Genomic DNA, 18,162 nt, shown 5'->3' with positions numbered 1-18,162 from the left:
GGGAAGTTTAAAGTTCGGATTGCCAGCTTCAACCCGCGTGGATGCTTAGTGATTCCAACAACAGTGGGATCAGATGGCCAGAACCATGGAGACTTGAGCTGTTCGTGCTATACATACCCTGGCTTTTACATAGATTTACTTAGAGTTTTTCATTGCAGGTGTGAAACTAGGGTAACTCTAAGTAAATCATCTGGAGTGTCAAAGCACTTCAGTACCAACAGCAATATTCAGTCCCCATCCCACAACGTTCACCACCTCCCCGACAACTCCCCCCACCCCTGCACACACCCCCACCCCCATTCTGGCAATGTTCAACCAGCAAACCCCGCACCCCACTTTCCTGGCAATGTTCAAACCCCTCCCCCATCCCAGCAACGTTCATCCCCTCCCCCATAGTCCCTCACCCCACCTGCCCCATCCTGACAATCACCGTCCAACAACATTCAATCCCCAACCCTCCCCTGTACTGGCGATGTTCAATGCCACCGCTTCCAACAATTTTAATTCCATCCCGGCAATGTTCAGCCCCTCCTGCACCTTGGACAGCACTCACCCTCTCCTGCAGCCCCCCTCCTGAATCACCTTCAAGGTCCCTGGCTCCTGTCTGGCCAATGTCGGGAGAATCAGTATAGTTGGAGAATATGGTGGTTAGGGGTGAGGAGCATTTTTGTATTTTTGTGGGGTGATGGTGTTGACGGGGGGTGAACAATGTTAGGGGGTGGGGTGAGGGGGTGTGAACATGGTTGAGGGAGGGTGGTTAGCAATTTTGAGGGTGAAGGGGGATGAACATTGTCAGGGTGAGGGAGGGGGTGAGCATTGTTGAGGTGAACAAATTTGTAAGTGAGAGAGGGGTGAACATTGTCGGGGTGAGGGGGGTGAACATTGTCAGGGTGAGGGTGATGAATATTGTCAGGGTGAGGGTGATGAATATTGTCGGGGTGAGGAGGATGAATATTGTTGGGGTGAGGAGGATGAATATTGTTGGGGTGAGGGGATGAATATTGTTGGGGTTGGGGGGGTGAAGGGTGAACATTGTCGGGGTGGGGGGAGTGAACATTGTCGGGGTGGGGGGAGTGAACATTGTCGGGGTGGGGGGAGTGAACATTGTCGGGGTGGGGGGAGTGAACATTGTCGGGGTGAGGGGAGTGAACATTGTCAGGGGTGGGGGGAGTGAATGGTGAACATTGTCAGGGTGAAGGGAATGAACATTATCGGGGGTGGGGGGTTGTAAGCACTTTTGGTGTGTTGAGGCTTTATGGTTTCAGAAGTTGACAGCTCCATTTAAAACAATGTAAGTCAATGAAATGCAGACATGCCTTAGGGGCTGTGTCTTCCATTCTTGACGGGTAAAGGAGGCATGGCTGCATAGGAATTACTCCTGACAATTTTCCTCCTGACTCTGTTTGTCCCTGTATCCCTGCTGGAGCTGGCATCTGAAGGTGCAAAGGCTTCAGCATGAAATGGTAAGTGGGCAGTTTAAATCGGATGCTCCCTTTCTGATACTGACTGGAGGATCTGGGACTATGAATGACTGTTTCCCACACAGTGTGGGCTTTTGACCCACATTTCAGCCTGACAGTGCATTCAGAAACCCACAGGGTTTCCTACCCGCAGTGTTTTGTTCAGTGCCAGCACCATTATTGCTGTGCAGACAATAAACCCATGGAACATTGTCACAATATGATTTATTTCCTTAGCTGTGCATAGAATATTTATGATTCTTTCACATTTATTGTTTATATTGTGGCAGATGCCTCCGCAGTGAAGAAATTTTGTTTACATTGATGTGCAAAAGGATGGCAAAATAATTTTTTACAAAAAGCACAATACTGCCGAGACTAGAAATTTGAAATGAAAACAGCACGATAGAAACACTCCAGTTAGGGCAACATCTGAAGAGAAGAGAAATATGTAATGCTAGAGATTAGGTTCATCTGACGAAGAGTCCGCAACCTGAAACATTCACCTCACCGTTTTTCTTTTTCCCACAGTCGACCTGCTGATTGTTTCCAAATTAATATTTAATATAGGAAGGCAGTGTTTCAGTATAGTAAGTTAATCCATTTCTGAAATTTACAATTTAAAAAGAATTCTAAAGCTGTTACTGTTAAAGGCTCTATTAAAGAGCTGTGTTATATAAAGGTGACACTCCACTCAAGTCTGCCAGTACCTGTATAACAAGTTATTGTTTCAATTCATCTAACCTTTTGTGATCAAAATAAATTGTGATCTTATCAACCTCCCTTTATGCTAGAAGGCATTGGAGAATGCACCAGTTCTATTGAACATATCAAATTCGAGTCTCTAAGAAGATCAGCATTAACCTAATAATTAAACATTACAGATATCCTTTCCTTTTATTGAGAAAAATTCTCACCCTTTTGCTGCCTTCGTAGTTTAAAGCAAGTTATATTTATAGATCAGTAGAAATAAAGGTGCACAAATTTTGCCCAACAATCACACAATGTGAATGTCAATTCAAAACAAGAGAAACATCGTGTTCAATTAAATGTGGTCTATACATTTTGTTCCACTAGTAACAATTTAACATAATTAACTATGCTGAAGGCTAGATAGAAACAAAGAACTGGCATTTATATAGCACTTTTCACAACCTCCACCTAGACGCTACAGAGGCAAAAAGTTTTTTTTGAAATGTTAGCCACTGATATAATGGAGGGAAATGTAGCAGCCAATGTGTGGACAGTAAGGCACCAGAAACAAATGACCATAAAATCTATTCTAGGAGTGTTGGTTAAAGTAAGTAGATGCTTGGATACTGGAAGCTCCCCCCTGATGTTCCTCATATCATGCCACAAAATCTTCTACAGCCACCTGTGAGGGCAAATCAGATTGTGATTTAACATCTCTTGCAAAACAATGGCCGAGATTTTTCGTGCCCACTGGCACTGGGTGTGTTCAGTGGCGTGAGCGGACAATATGGCAAGGCGGCCAAAAATCAGTGTCATGACGTTGTGAAACCAGCTTGCAATCGTCCGCTCCACCCACTTGATGACAGACGTCAGGGACCTCATTGTAATACATCTGCATATCGTTATAAGGCCAGCTCACCAGACTCTTCCCACCCCCCCACCCCACCGAGCCACTGGATCGTCCACCTATGCGGGTGGGAAAACATGCTGATGTGTTTCACAGCATGTGTTTATAAAACATGCACCTGGCGGGCTGCACTTCAAGGTTTGTTTGCCTACCTTGCTTCAGTCAGCACTCTGTCATCAGCACCAGGCTTCACAGAGAGCACCACATCACTTTTAGGGTGGCTCACGGATAGGTCCCTACCTACCAGATGAATCATATGTGGGTGGCTTTTCAATGGCTGCAGGGCTAAGGCTTGCTTAGGGAAGGGGGAGAAGTGGCCTCAGGTAAGGGAAGAGGCTACAGGACAAGAGCTGTCCTGGGGAAGGGTGTGTATGGGGGCTCATGGTTATCTGTGCAAATGGTCTTAAGATGGTGAGGGTTGAGGAGGCAGTCTCCAGAGGAGTTGAGGCCAAATGGACATGTGAGGGTGTGTGTGAGAGAATGGGTGGTGATGTGCCTTGAGCTGGCAGTGAGTGAGATGCCAGTGAATGTGTGTTGGGCTTGAGTGTGTGAGTTTAGTGAAGAGATGGTTGCCATACCTTGGCTGCACGGATAAAATCATTCATCCTCTATCTGCATTGGGTGGCCAACCTCTTCTGTGCAGTATTGGCACTGATCACCACTACCCAGCCAGAGTGGGGGTAGAGGACATCATGGCGGGCCTCCAGGGTGTCCAAAAGGCACTTAAGGGCTGCAGTCTTGGATTGATTCAGAAGAGTCAGCATGGATTTGTTAAAGGAAAATCATTTCTAACTAACTTGCTGGAGTTTTTTGAAGAGATAACAGAGATGGCTGATGAGGGCAAAGCTGTTGATGGACTGCCAAAAGGTGTTCGGTACAGTGCCACACAACAGACTTGTGAGAAAAGTTATCGGTCATGGAATAAAAGGGATGGTAGCAACGTGGGTACAAAATTGGCTGAGGGATAGGAAACAGAGAGTAATGGTTAATGGGTATTTTCTGGGCTGGAAGAAGGTTTGTGGTGGAGTTCCAGGTGTTGGGACCCTTGCTTTTCCTTATATATATAAATGATATCTTGGTATGCAGGGGACAATTCCAAAGTTTGCAGACAACATAAAACTTGGGAGAATTGTAAACTGTGAAGAGGACAGTGTAGAACTTCAAAAGGACATTGACATATTGGTGGAGTGGGCAGATAGGTGGCAGATGAAGTTCAATGCAGAGAAGTGTGAGGTGATGCACTTTGGTACAAAGAACATGGAGAGACAGTATAAAATAAAGGGTGCTATTCTAAAGGATTTGCAGGAGCAGAAGAGCTGGGTGTATGTGTACATAAGTCATTAAAGGTGGCAGGACAGGTAGAGAGAGCTGTTTCTAAAGCATACAGTATTCTAGGCTTCATTAGTAGGGGCATAAAGTACAAGAACAGGGAGGTTTTGATGAACTTATATAAGACACTGGTTAGACCTCAGCTGAAGTGTACAATCCTGGGCGCTGCGCTATAGGAAGGATGTGAACGCATTGGAGTCAGTGCAGAAGAAGTTTATGAGAATGCTTCCAGGCATGAGACACTTCAGTTAGGAGAAAAGATTGGAGAAGTTGGGACTGCTTTCCTTGGAGAGGAGAAGGCTAAGAGGAAACTTGATAGAAGTTATCAAAATCCTGAGGGGTCTGGACAGAGTAGATAGGGAGAAACTGTTTCCACACGTAAATGGATCAAGAACCAAAGGGGAAAAAAACAAAAACAGAATTACCTAGAAAAACTCAGCAGGTCTGGCAGCATCGGCACAGTTTTAAAGTGTTTTGCAAAAGAAGCAAATGCAAGGTGAGAAAAACACAGCGAGTAGATAGGGTTTGGAATGCACTGCCTGGAAATGTGGTGGAGGCAGGTTCAATCGAGGCATTCAAGAGGGCATTAGATGAATATTTAAATAGAAGCAAAGTGCAGGGTTATGAAGAAAAGGCAGGAGATTGGCACTAGTTAAAATGCTCAGAGAGCCGGTGCAGACACGATGGGCCAAATGGCCTCCTTCTGCATTGTAACAGTTCTGTGATTCTGTTTTCTTGCCTTGCATGTCTTCTTTGTTGCAGTTCTGGGCTGGAAGCACTGAGCGTGGCAGTATTTTAAATGTGGTGACGGTGTGGCAGGTGAATTGGAGCCCGCCTGCCATCAAAACGGCGTGTATCCTGGGAATGCATAATTAATGCAACGGGTTTGGGACGATATGGCGTGAAAAGCCACCATTATGGCCAACGGATAAAATGTCGTTTTATCTGACCTCAACCGCACTTAGTGCAAATCTGGGACAATTCCACCCAATGGCAGTGATGGTCTGGATTATGTGCTCATGAGGCTTGTATATAAAACCTTGGACTTGGTGATGAGACTGTTACTATTGAGCTGATAAGTAGGCTCATAAGTAAGCCTGATGGGAAATTTGGCCTCTCCCAAATGACATGCAACTCATTTTCTGATGCAAAAATCCTCGTCCGTACTTGTGGTACAGCAGGAAATAGCTTGATTATATTAAGCTAGCATTAATATCATTGAAGTTCATAAAAAAATGTTACCCCTGTTTCCATTGATGTGTAGTTCTTGTTAAAGTTGTCACTGCTGTAGCATGGCCATGTTTTCCATTGTTCTGTCAGCAAAGATCAACACCCAAACAGGGGATCATTAGTGATTGTCCGGGACTCATTGACTGACTCAGTGAAAAGATCTGAGCCTTGTGGATGATATGGATTGCAAGGGCCACTTTGTCAGGTGTTAGTAGTAGCTTACTGGCATAGATGTAGAGTACCTGGAAAGAGATGGGACAGTGGGGGTGAGGCAGGACGGGGTGGAGTGGGGGGGGAGGCTGCATGCGGAGGGTGCTGGTGGGGTAGATAGAGCATGAAGACATTTTGAAAAACTATTAATACCAAAGATGCCAAGGAGCGCAAACAGCAAGGCTGCCTGAATTACAATTCTGCATGCTGGGCAGTGACCAGAGCCAGCCTAAGCAAACATGGCAGAGGTCTGAAATCAGGCCGTGAAAACAACAAAGAGTCCAGGGAACAAGCTGTGAGGGCATCACAGAGCATGAAGTTAGGTTGGACTGGAATGTGAATATTCAGCATGTGCAGCTGGTGCAGAATGCCTGAATGGCGGACCTAATTTGGCGTGCATTCAGAGATGCCAGAAAATCTGGCAATGAGGGGCAGGGAACTTTTGCATGTACAGAGATCCAATAAAAGTAGGGAAGAAAGCCCCAGATTACTAAACCAAGCCTCAGGAATTGAGCACACTAGCCCTGGACCCCCAGCAGAGGATGGGTTTGTGATGAGAGATATTGTGAAAGAGATTTCTAACCAGGTTTATTAGTGATGTTAGTTACAGTTTGCAAAATTGCATACATTATTTATATCTTGATTGCAATTTTTGGATATGTATGATCGGTGTCCTGTGTAACCAAAGCAGCCACCCTAAATGTATTTAAAAATATATGTGAATGGTTTTATTGGATTTTTGTAATGGTGGTCTGATTGGTAACTTTTGCTTATATCTTAATGAATGAATGTAATGGAGTTCCAAGATTGTGGTTGACTGCTAGAGAATTAAATGGAATAATGTTTGGTTATATGTCCATCATGGAGACAATTCTATGTTGGCCAAGAGATGGGTGAAACATTTGAACAAGGCTAACTGAAAGCTCATGATGCAGGTCACTGAGAAGATCCTTCAAGTCCAATATCGTGATTCAATCAAGTTTTAAATGACAGGCAAAGAAAGACCAGCATAGGTCCATGCATGAATAAGATGCTCATCGCATTGACCTTGATCAGACATGGATGGCATCCTCATTAACATGCGACAGGCTGTTGGTACCCAGCAGTCTGGAGAAGTAGACCCAATTTGCTCTTTTTTTTCCCCAAATGCACTGACTCAGGCGCTGACTGGTTCTGTCCTATCATATTGTAGTCTCTCAATATAGTTCTGAGAATGATTAATAACCTTCTGAAATAGGGGCATTTGATATTCAGCCCTGTTTTCAGCTGGGATGATGCTAGAGATGTTCCAACTAATCTTTGGGTTAAGATGGGGGAGTTGTTCAGAGTACCCACTCTTGATTGTTATCTGGTGACCCGTGCTTTCAATGCACATTTGTGGACATTGAGTGGGCTAGGCTATGATTTCTACTCCCCACATGATCAAATGTCCTGCCAATACTCGCTGTCAAGCCAGAAACACGAATAATGACCATTGGTGTGATGTACCTGAGAGTGACCACTGCCATGGAACTGTATCCCAACAAGGAGTCACATGATCAGGAGAAGGTGAAGATTTCAATAAAACTTGTTAATTAAGTACCTCTAACAACTCTAAATGGGCAGTAATACTACGAGCAACCCAAAAATCTGGATCTGAAACCTTGGCTGTCATTTTTTTTTGAAGAAAAGTGCCAGAATCCTCACCCCCTAATGAACCAAATGTTTTATTGTTGTACAATTATAAACTGATTAAAAAGTAAAATTTATTTTTGCATCATTATTTCCCTTGCAGAAATATACTCAGCAAATTAAATAGCTTACAGGTCTTTTTCAAATAAGTATAATTACCTTGTCAGTTGTTATTCTATTTACCTCATTAAAATCAAATGAAATCTTGTTGTAATTGTTCAAGCAATTTTAACTTCAACAACTCAGAGCACAACTATTTGTGCGCAGCCTACTAATTTAGAGGAGCAAGCTCTGGTGAAATTCTGTGCTGCATTAAAAACTGCAATGAACAAAGAAAGGAAAATAGTATTTGTTAGCATAAATGTTTGAGAAAATTCTATTCATAGTGTAGAGTTTAATACCTGGTACATCCAAAGGATTAAGAGCTTAAAAGCACTTTAATTAATACTCATCTTTTGTATAAATGCCCTTGTATATTCAGGAAGTCAAAAGGTACTTGATTAAAATAATTAAATTGTTTCAGTTGACTTGCACTTTTATTAAAGCCTGTTTCATTGAGAAATTATTTTGCATGTAATATTGATACTGGAATACAAGTACTTTGCATTGAACATGGATGCCTTGCAGTTGTAATGGGCTAAATTTTCCACCTGTTCATGATGAATGGATGAAAAGTCTAATCTTATGTTGAAGTGAAGGGTTGAGATATTTCTGTATTAGAAATGGGGCTATACTCTCCATCATACAGAAAGGTACAGCAATATTTTGTATGATTTTTAATTAAGTTAATGCACAGGGAAGTTACAATAGAGGTTTGTTATTTTTTAATTCATTCACTGGCAAGGCTGGAATTTACTGCCAATGCCTAGCTGCTCTGAGAAAGTAGCAGTGGTCCTTCCTTTTGAATCAAGGGAAGTTGAGAGTCAACCATATTAATGTGAGACTGGAGTTACATCTAGGCAAGACCGGGTTAAGAAGACAAGTTTGCTTCCTGAAAGGGTATAGTTGGGTTTTCATAACGATCTGATAACTTTGCGGTCACTTTTATTGAAACCAGCCTTGTTTTCCAGATTTTAAAAAAACTAAATTCAGATTTTCAAACTGTCGAGGTGAGGTTTGAACTTTCATTCTTTGGATTATTAGTCCAGGAAGCATAAAGGGAGAACACACAAAGAAGTGTCTGAGATCCAAATCTAATACCTCAACTCAGTTTGGCTTGGTCATTGTTTGTCAAAGTTGTTTACATCTGCAAATTTATTTTGCCTCTGGCTTGTCATTGCAGTAAATAATAAAGCTTGCAATATTTCTTATTGTTTATCCTGTAGCTCCATAAGCTATATGTGATAGAGAAATGCAGTTCGCACAGAGGATCAAATTAAGTTTCCAAATTCTCAGTAATCATACCATGAACTTTGCAGTGGAGTAGCAAATCACAATGCGGCCATTAATGTTATTATTCTCTGCGTACTACACAATGTTGTTTAATGTTCACTTTTAAAGTCTTTTTTTAATTTTAAGACCTAGTCTACAGTGTGACAATGCAATGTAATATCTTCAGGATGCATACTAATATTATTTCATAGTCTTTAGAATTAATAGATAGAATGAAGCATTTTGGACCATTATGCTCATGTCTGTTCTCTGAAAATTATTTATTTAATCTCATTTCTCTTCCCTTTTGAATTTTTATTTTTGAAATGGATAGCCATTAGCCACTTAAAAGCAATTATGAATTCTGCTTCAATCATTCATTGCAATAGTGCATTTCATGTCCTACCAACCATCTATGTAAAAAAAAAGTGCAGAATTTTTACCTCATCGAACGGGCACGGCCACGCAATGGACCACCGCCCGCGATTAGGCCCTGACTGCGGTTTCACGCTGGCTGGCTAGCCAGCATGAAACGCGCGCTGGTAACCTCAGCGCTCCCTGGGTGGGGATGGGAGGAGCGCGAGTGCTGAAGCGTGCGCATGTGCGCGGTTGCACTCTGTAAGCATCCTGAAGGCGCAGGGCTGCCTTAGCGAGCTGAACATTTTTAAACTTAAAAATAAAGATTTCAAAAATATGGAAAACATGTCCCCTCGTGTGACTCTGTCACATGAGCAGGGACATGTTGAAAATGAGTCTTAAAATTTTTAATTTATTTTTTTAATCACTTTCGAAACTTCAACCTGCCAAAAATAAATAAGGAAGTGTTGTTGCAACTGTACAAGGCACTGGTGAGACCGCATCTGGAGTACTGTACACAGTTTTGGTCCCCTTACTTGAGGAAGGATGTAACTCTTTTCGAGTTAAAACAATTAAACTAAATTAACAAAATTAAGGATAAATCAGGCACAGCCCCTAATTTAGGAGGAAGGATGTAGTTGCACTGGAGACGGTTCAGAGGAGGTTAACTAGATTGATTCCAGAGAAGCGGGGCTTGTCTTATGAGGAGAGATTGAGCAGTTTAGGCCTGTACTTGCTAGAGTTTAGAAGGATGAGAGGAGATTTAATTGAGGTATATAAGATGCTAAAGAGGATGGACAAAGTAGACGTGGAGTGGATGGTTTCCCCTTCTGGGGAATTCTAGAATGAGTGGCCATAGTTTTAGGCTAAGGGGTGGTAGATTTAAATCAGAGATGAGGAGGAATTACTTTTCTCAAAGGGTTGTGAATCTGTGGAATTCACTACCTCAGAGTGCAGTGGATGCTGGGACGCTGAATAAATTTAAGGAGGGCATAGACAGATTTTTAATTAGTAATGGGTTGAAAGGTTATGGGGAGAGGGTGGGAATTGGAGTTGAAATGAGATCAGCCATGATCGTAATGAATGGCTGGGCAGGCTCGAGGGACTGAATTGCCTGCTCCTGGTCCTAGTTCTTATGTTCTTATGCAAGGTTGGATGACAGGAAAAATTTCACTTTAATTAATTGATTAATGGGATTAACAACCCTCTTAATTGTCCGAAATATTACGCGAGTGTGCGCTAAAGTCAGGACATCATCATGCGCTATTTCACGCTTTTGCCTGTCGCGCACATGCAGAGCTGAAAATCCTGCCTATAATCTAAACTCTTAATTCTTTTTGCAATTAGCTTGAATTTCTAAATCTAAATTTATTTGCAGCTGATGCCCAAAAATCTTGCCAAGTTTAATCTTGCTATGTTTTCATTACCACTTTTTGTCTGATTGCTTTTGTTTAAATTATATATTCAAATAGGTCACCCTGCTCAACCAACCTCTCTCCATTACATGAACCCTTATCAACTTAATACTTATGCCTTGGCATTGAAAGCCGTAGGAGAAATCATTCAGGACTATGACAGTGACAAGATGTTCCCAGCCTTAGGATTTGGTGCCAAGTTGCCTCCAGATGGGAGAATTTCACATGAATTTGCTTTGGTGAGATGATTATTTTTTGCAAGTGTTTTTTTTTCAATTGCAGAAAGTATGTATTGATAACTATTAACAAATCATTTTGATTTAACTGTTGTTTCATAAGTTTTAAAGTTTACTGCTAGTTAATGGTTCATTCAATTGCGCACATAATTATTTATGGGGGAGAAATTAAGTTTATATCAGACACACAAAGTTAAAGATAGTTGTGTATATACTGATTAAAGATCTCCAATGTGAAAATTAAGTTATAACACATTGACCTTATTATTTTGTGCTGGTTTGATTTGGTGTCAGTATAAAGCACCTGCAGTTTACTTGTTGAAAGGGGGCACACAATAGCTGTTTGGTAGGAGGAGCTTTTAACTCATACTGTACCAAACCTGGATGTATTTCCTGATGCACAGTGGGTGATTTTCACCTTCTGGTGACGTCGCAGAGAGGATCACTCATCTGTTGTGGAATCTTCTTGATTTTCAACCAATTGAAATCAATGGTTGGGAGTTGGGCAGGGTCTACAGTTGGCAGACAATCTACTCAGCTGCAATGTTACCCAAGTGGGCAAGTGGCAAATTATCCCCAAAACTGGGAAAATGTTGGTAACATGTTGAACACTGACAAGTGGAATGCCTACTAAATTGAAGAATACTAAAGTGCAGCCAGCATGATCCAGGGTCGTGCAGTGTTAGTTATTTTGTTACTCATTCACGGGACGTGGGCTTCGCTGGCTGGGCCAGCATTTATTGCCCATCCATAGTTGCCCTTGAAAAGGTGCTGGTGAGCTGCCTTCTTGAAACGCTGCAATCCCTGTGGTGTAGGTACCCCCACAGTGCGGTTGGGGACGGAGTTCCAGAATGTTGACCCAGTGACAGTGAAGGAGTTGCGATATATTTCCAAGTCAGGATGGTGTGTGGTTTGGAGGGGAACTTCCAGGTGGTGGTGTTCCCTTCTATCTGCTGCCCTTGCCCTTCTAGATGGTAGTGGTCGTGGGTCTGGAAGGTGTTGACTAAAGAACCTTGATGAATTTCTATAGTGTATCTTACACTGTTGCAGCGGTGCATTGGTGGTGGAGGGAGTGAATGTTTGTGGAGGTGGTGCCAATCAAGCAGGCTGCTTTGTCCTGGACAGTGTCAAGCTTTTTGAGTGTTGTGGGAGTTGTGCTCACCCAGGCAAATGGGGATATTCCATCATACTCCTGACTTGTGCCTTGTAGATGGTAGACAGGCTTTGGGGAGTCAGGAGGTGAGTTACTTATCACAGGATTCCTAACCCCTGACCTGCTTTTGAAGCCACGGTATTTATATGGCTAGTCCAGTGCAGTTCCTGGTCAATGGTAACCCCCAGGATGTTGATAGTGGGGGATTCGGTGATGGCAATGTCATTGACCATCAACATGCGATGGTTAGATTCTCTCTTGTTGGAGATAGTCATTGCCTGACACTTGTGTGGCACAAATGTTACTTGCCACTTGTCAGCCCAAGTCTGGATATTGTCCAGGCCTTGCTGCATTTGGACATGGACTGCTTCAGTATCTGAGGAGTTGCGAATGGTGCTGAACATTGTGCAATCATCAGCGAATGCTCCCACTTCTGACCTTATGTTGGGAGGAAGGTCATTGATGAAGCATCTGAAGATGGTTGGGCTGATGACACCACTGCAGGGTTTCCTCAGGGTAATGCCCTGGAGCTGAGATGACTTACTTCCAACAATCACAACCATCTTCCTTTGTGCAAGGTATGACTGCAACCAGTTTTCCCGCTGATTCCCATTGACTTCAGTTTTGTTAGGGCTCCTTGATACCACATTTAGTCAAATGCAGCCTTGACGTCAAGGGCAGTCACTCCGTTCCTGTCCCTGGCGGGTGTGAATAGTCCAGCCCTTTGTCTTTGATAGTCAGACTTGGTCAGTTCTGAAACAAGAACAGATTGTTTATTAACAGAAGTTGTTTAAATAGATCATTATCTGTCATGTCTCCCACCACTTTACATGGTTGACTGCCACCATCTTGAGCCATTTTATACATAAGCTGTTTAATTTAACAGTAAATCTTATCTTTCTTGGTCAACAAGTAAAGCTGGGATAAAAAATTATATACCTGCACTGAAAGTAACTGTTGATATTTACTATCTACTATTTCTTTTGGAACCTATTGGTTTCAACTTCAACTTCATTCAGCTGGCTCCAGTTCTGGGGCAACTGCTGTAAACCAGTCAATTTTTTTTGCAGCAGTACAGCATTCATTGTCTGTTATGGAATTGTTTAGGGAAGAAGTATAAATGGTTTAATTTCTAATGAATTGCCAATGTGAATTTAATTTTCCATGTGTTTGTATCACTTCATGGAGCTATCACTCCACTAATGCTTTAACTCATTATTAAGATGAGTTGTATTTCAGCACCATATGTGTAGACCCTGGAGTTTGACCTTATTTACAATGACAGGTGCACTACCAGTATTACAGATGAATAAGTATGGAAATGAGACAAATAAATAGCCATACACTTGGAGTAAAAAGAGATTATTCTTATAATATCTTGTAACATCAAATTATTTTACAGACATATTCAGATTCAGACACAATGCCAGAAGCAGGGTTAACTAGTTGGTTAAAACTTTTTAGCTGAAAGCATTTGAGCTGTACATTCTGTGGAGGTTCTTAGTTATATTATTGTGGAGCTACTATTTAACATTAACTTGAGCAGAACCGGTGCTTATCTTTCTGAATGTGATTGAATGTAATTTGTACCTGAAGCTACAAGTGAAGACTTTGGAGTGCTTTAATGTATACAATTCTGTAACCTTTAGTCCTTTTTTCCCTATCTCAGTTTCCAAGTCAAATAAATAGAGCTGGATTTTATGGAGCGCCATTCCCCATCCCCTGCCGAAAAGTTGTAAGCCGCCCCCACCCCCCGTGAAACCGGGTTGCCCGCAGCAATATTACGCTGGAAACCCCCAGACATTCCCTGTGGATGTCAGGGCATAGATGGAACAGCTGCCTTAACCCCCTTCACCCCCCTCCATCACTGCCCCACCACCAACCTCCCCCACCCCAACCCCTCCCTCAACGAGTAAATGAATGATGCTAAAAATTGAGCTGCATTCCTGATGGAACCAAGCTCCCTTAGACTTTCCAATCTTTAGACGTCTGCTGGTGTTCTATCTTGGTCCTGGTGAGAATTTAAGGACCAATGTGTTTGAGTTTCAATCTTTAAGTAATTTTGACATTTTTTCCTGGAAATGCAAAATGAAGTTGTAACCTTTCAGTGATTTGTAGGCTATGATTTATTTTATCCTGCCACCTTGTTTTTGCAGAATGGAAACCCTCATAATCCATATTGCCAAGGAATTGAAGGGGTTATGGAAGCTTATTACAGGAGCCTAAAGTCTGTGCAACTTTATGGACCAACTAACTTTGCTCCTGTAATTAATCATGTAGCAAGGTACTTCAGGCATTTATAAATAGAGGGTAACATCTGTCAACTTGTATTTTCTTTACTGAATTTTACAATATTTTGTTATAAGCATATTTAATTATAACTGATTAAATTTTGCAACTGTGCAATTTGAGGGCATTCAAGATATGTTATGTGTATTGTACATCTTTCCCCTCCCTCTTCATTTGTGTGAGAAGAGGCAGAATGCCACTGGTGTTTTCATTAATGACTGACTGGTTTGAGTCTGCATCTCCACAGACACAGCTGAAAATCTTGATCATGTTTTGGAAGCGTCTTTCATGTTGTTATGCAGGAAGTAGTTCTGTTTGGTTTTTCTGATCCAATGAGAAAATAGCTTTTCATGTAGGAAGCTATTTGCTTCCTGGTGCAGTCAGTTTAAAGCTCGCTAGAAATGGATTGAAATAGTTACTAGTAGATCTCATATGGCATTGTTCATAGGTGGTCCTCAACCTCAAGTGCTGTTGCTGATATTTATTTACAGTCTAAGCATACCAGTGGTTCACACACAGCACCAAAGCAATATTTCACTCAACTGACAAAAATATTAATTTCTTTAGCCCAAAAATTCCTGTGAAGTTGTGAGGGTGGCTGATGCTTGGCAGGGTGAGACTTAAGCTGTCCCTTGCCTGTGCTCATGGTTCAGTCCATTTCCTGGAGTTGGGGGCATTTATGCTGGATATTTTATGCAAACTACCCAACCCCTCCCCTGCTCACTTGCCCATGTCACATGATTTATCAGCAGAACTCCAGAAAGGAGATTTAGTGCACTGATAATGAAAGATGTGTGGGCTCAGTACATTTTCCATGCTAGTTTATAAAGGCTGCTTAAGATGCAAGTAACTTTGTCCTTCTCTTCCCAAAAAAACTTTTATTCTTAATTATTTACCCATTTTTGTTGTCTTCAACTTGGGATTTGCAGTATTTGTCGCCTTAAACATGACACTTGTTTATTTAGCCTATCTCCCTGCTCTCAATTTTCTTCATTTTACTGCTGAGCTTGCATTTATATTTCTGCTGAATTAGTTGTGATGATAGCACCAGGAAGGCTTAACTCACCACTGAACACTTGGGACACATGGCTATTTGCCAAGTTTGGGACTGACTTGACAAACTCCAGCTGCCCATGTCCAAGCTCTGTGCCAAATGTCACAAATATTCCCCCATGTCATTGGTTCAATGGCAAGTCACTTGGTTATATCAAACTACTACAAAGAATGAGAAGAATAAGGACAGATGAGCCATTTGACTTTGACCGAGGCATTGATTCAGCACATAACAAAGGCACACAAACCCAGTTGATCCTGCAAACTAACAAAGTTGGGAGAGCTGTGCCACAACCTGGTCAAGCAATAGCTTGATATAGTCATACTCAGAACCATATCAATCATCCAACACCCCAAACTTCCCAAACACCATTCCTGTGTATGCCCCACCACAAGTGGTACACAGTCACCTGAATTGATCCTGGAAACCTTCAAGCTCATTAAAAGCTGCCATCATTATTTGAAATTTTAAAACAATATATGAATTATTATTAAAATGTGATTTCTCATTTTCAGATCTCATTAACTAATGTTTCTTTGTAGAGTGAACTTTAGGGAAAATAGCTTATGAGTGAAATCAGCTAACTTGCTCCACGTGAAGTTTTATTTTCTTCATTCATTCACAGGATGTCGGGCGTTGCTGACTAGGCCAGTATTTATTGCCCATCCCTAATTGCCCTTGAGAAGGTGGTGGTGTGCCGCCCTCTTGAACTGCTGCAGTCCATGTGGTGTAGGTACACCCACAGTACTTTCTATTGATAGATGTTTTCCCCAGTACTCAATCTAACCTTGCCTGTACTGCATTCCCAGATATTAGCTATCTATATGGAAATGACAATATATTTGTAAAAATTCTGCACTTGGTTGTATCCTGCTGTACTTGGAATCTGGACTTCCATTGCACATTCTGGAATCCATTTAGATCCACGTTTGCTGTAAGTGGCTTAGAGTACTGAAAAAAAATCATCTGAACTCAGGAAATTACTGTTTGTACTATTAGTGTAAAAGCAGTAACGTGTTATGACATTTTTCAATTATTTCAAATGGGCTAAAGCATCCATTAAAACAGTAAGCAGTTTCTAGGCTTATCTTTTCAGATTCCAACATGTTCTTCTTGTCCTTTTTTGCAGGTATGCTGCCTCCATAAAGGATGGCTCACAGTATTTCATACTTCTTATTTTAACTGACGGAGTCATCTCGGATATGGCACAAACAAAGGAATCCATTGTCAATGTAGGTTTTCTGGCACTTGTCAAATATTTGTTAATTATTTTGGAGTAACATTGTATTTCTGTGTGTGAAGCCATTAAATGTAGAGGGATAAGGTAAAGGAGCTGACTCAATGGGGAGTGTTGTAATATAGTAGTTATATTGCTGCAGTAGTAATCTGCAGGCAAGATTGCTGCCATTTAGCTCAGGTGGCCAGATGGCTTGTATGTGGTTCAGAATAACATCAACAGCACAGGTTTGATTCCCATTCTGGCTGAGGTAGACTTGGGGCCTGCCGCCTTGCCCTACATCAGCAGGCAATGAGCCAAGGATCTGCCTTTGGGTAGAGCACACATGAATGAATGAATCCAGAGACCTTTATTAATGATCTGGAAGAATGAGTTAAAATCCCCCCAAAAAATTAATTTAACTAATTAGAATAGAAAAGAGTTTGAACAGTAATGATGGTTGTAAAAGCCCACCTGGTTCACTAATGTCCTTTAGGGAAGGAAATTTGCCATTCTTACCTGCTTTGGCCTATAAGCGACTCCAGGTCCTTGACAATATGATTTGAGCCTTTTCTGCCCTCTGAAATGGCCTAGCAAGCTACTCAGTTATATTCAAGATGACGGCTCTCCACTACCTTCCCAGAGAAAATTAGGGATGAGTAATAAATAGGCCCTTATCCCATGAATGAATTTTTAAAAAAAATCCAGAATCAGTTTCTTAAATGTATTTTGGCATTTACCAAAGATGTCTAGGACGTTATGCATATAAATACATTTTTAAAAACTCAGAATTTTTTATGAAGTCCTATTTATGGATTATATCAAGGAGTTAATTTGGCCTTGGTTCTTGCTAATTTGGTTCTTGCTAATTTATATCTGGGATTAGCTAAAGGATTGCATCCCTGTATGGATATTCCATGTAGAGTAAAAGGAAATCTGTCTTATGGCAATTTCTTAGAAATTTGGCTTAGATGCTCTCAGGCATGATTATGTGCTCATGCATGTATCTAGCCTTATATTAAAATTTGAGGGGAGACTTGATCCAGCTTTTTAGATTTTTGGATTCTAGACTTAAAGCTGATGCATAATCAACAATGCTTATGCAAATACGTTATCTATATTGTTGTTGCACTGTGTTAGCGTTTCAAATCATAGTACCATCACATAACCTTTCTGGAAAATTCTTTTATGCATTCGTATACTACTTAAAGAAGAATGGTTCTCAATTAAGTGTGGGAACACTATGACCTAGATTTCGGGGTCAGCTGCATAGTGACAACACTTGTCACTGTGCTAAGAAAGCTGCCCACAAACACCTAGTGATCTCTGTGGTGCAGATTTCACCTGTTTTTATTTATTTACAGGATATGGGCTTCGCTGGCTGGGCCTGCGTTTATTGCTCATCCCTAATTGCCCTTGAGAAGGTAGCGGTGAGCTGCCTTCTTGAACCCTTACAGTCCCTGTGAATATAGATACACCCACAGTGCTGTTAGGGAGGGAGTTCCAGGATTTTGACTAGCAACAGTGAAGGAATGGCGATGTATTTCCAAGTCAGGATGGTAATTGGCTTG

At 41.6% G+C, this 18,162-nt stretch overlaps 1 protein-coding gene across 5 annotated transcripts in view; it reads left to right on the top strand.

Moving 5' to 3' along the window:
• The window catches only part of LOC121285733 (copine-8), a 755,949-nt gene that overhangs the window by 348,910 nt on the left and 388,877 nt on the right, over nt 1-18,162 (top strand). For 4 of the 5 annotated variants that reach the window (XM_041202466.1, XM_041202465.1, XM_041202467.1 and 1 more), the window contains 3 exons: nt 10,701-10,882; nt 14,189-14,316; nt 16,505-16,607. In XM_041202466.1, coding sequence (XP_041058400.1) covers nt 10,701-10,882; nt 14,189-14,316; nt 16,505-16,607 — 413 coding nt within the window. Of the gene's footprint in view, nt 1-10,700; nt 10,883-14,188; nt 14,343-16,504; nt 16,608-18,162 lie in introns of all 5 variants that reach the window. The other variant, XR_005944761.1, reaches the window with a different exon arrangement.

Source organism: Carcharodon carcharias, chromosome 13 (assembly GCF_017639515.1).
Source record: "Carcharodon carcharias isolate sCarCar2 chromosome 13, sCarCar2.pri, whole genome shotgun sequence".
Classification (NCBI taxonomy): Eukaryota; Metazoa; Chordata; class Chondrichthyes; order Lamniformes; family Lamnidae; genus Carcharodon; species Carcharodon carcharias.
Note: the sequence above shows the minus strand (reverse complement) of the source record. Positions and strands in the feature narration are given on the sequence as shown.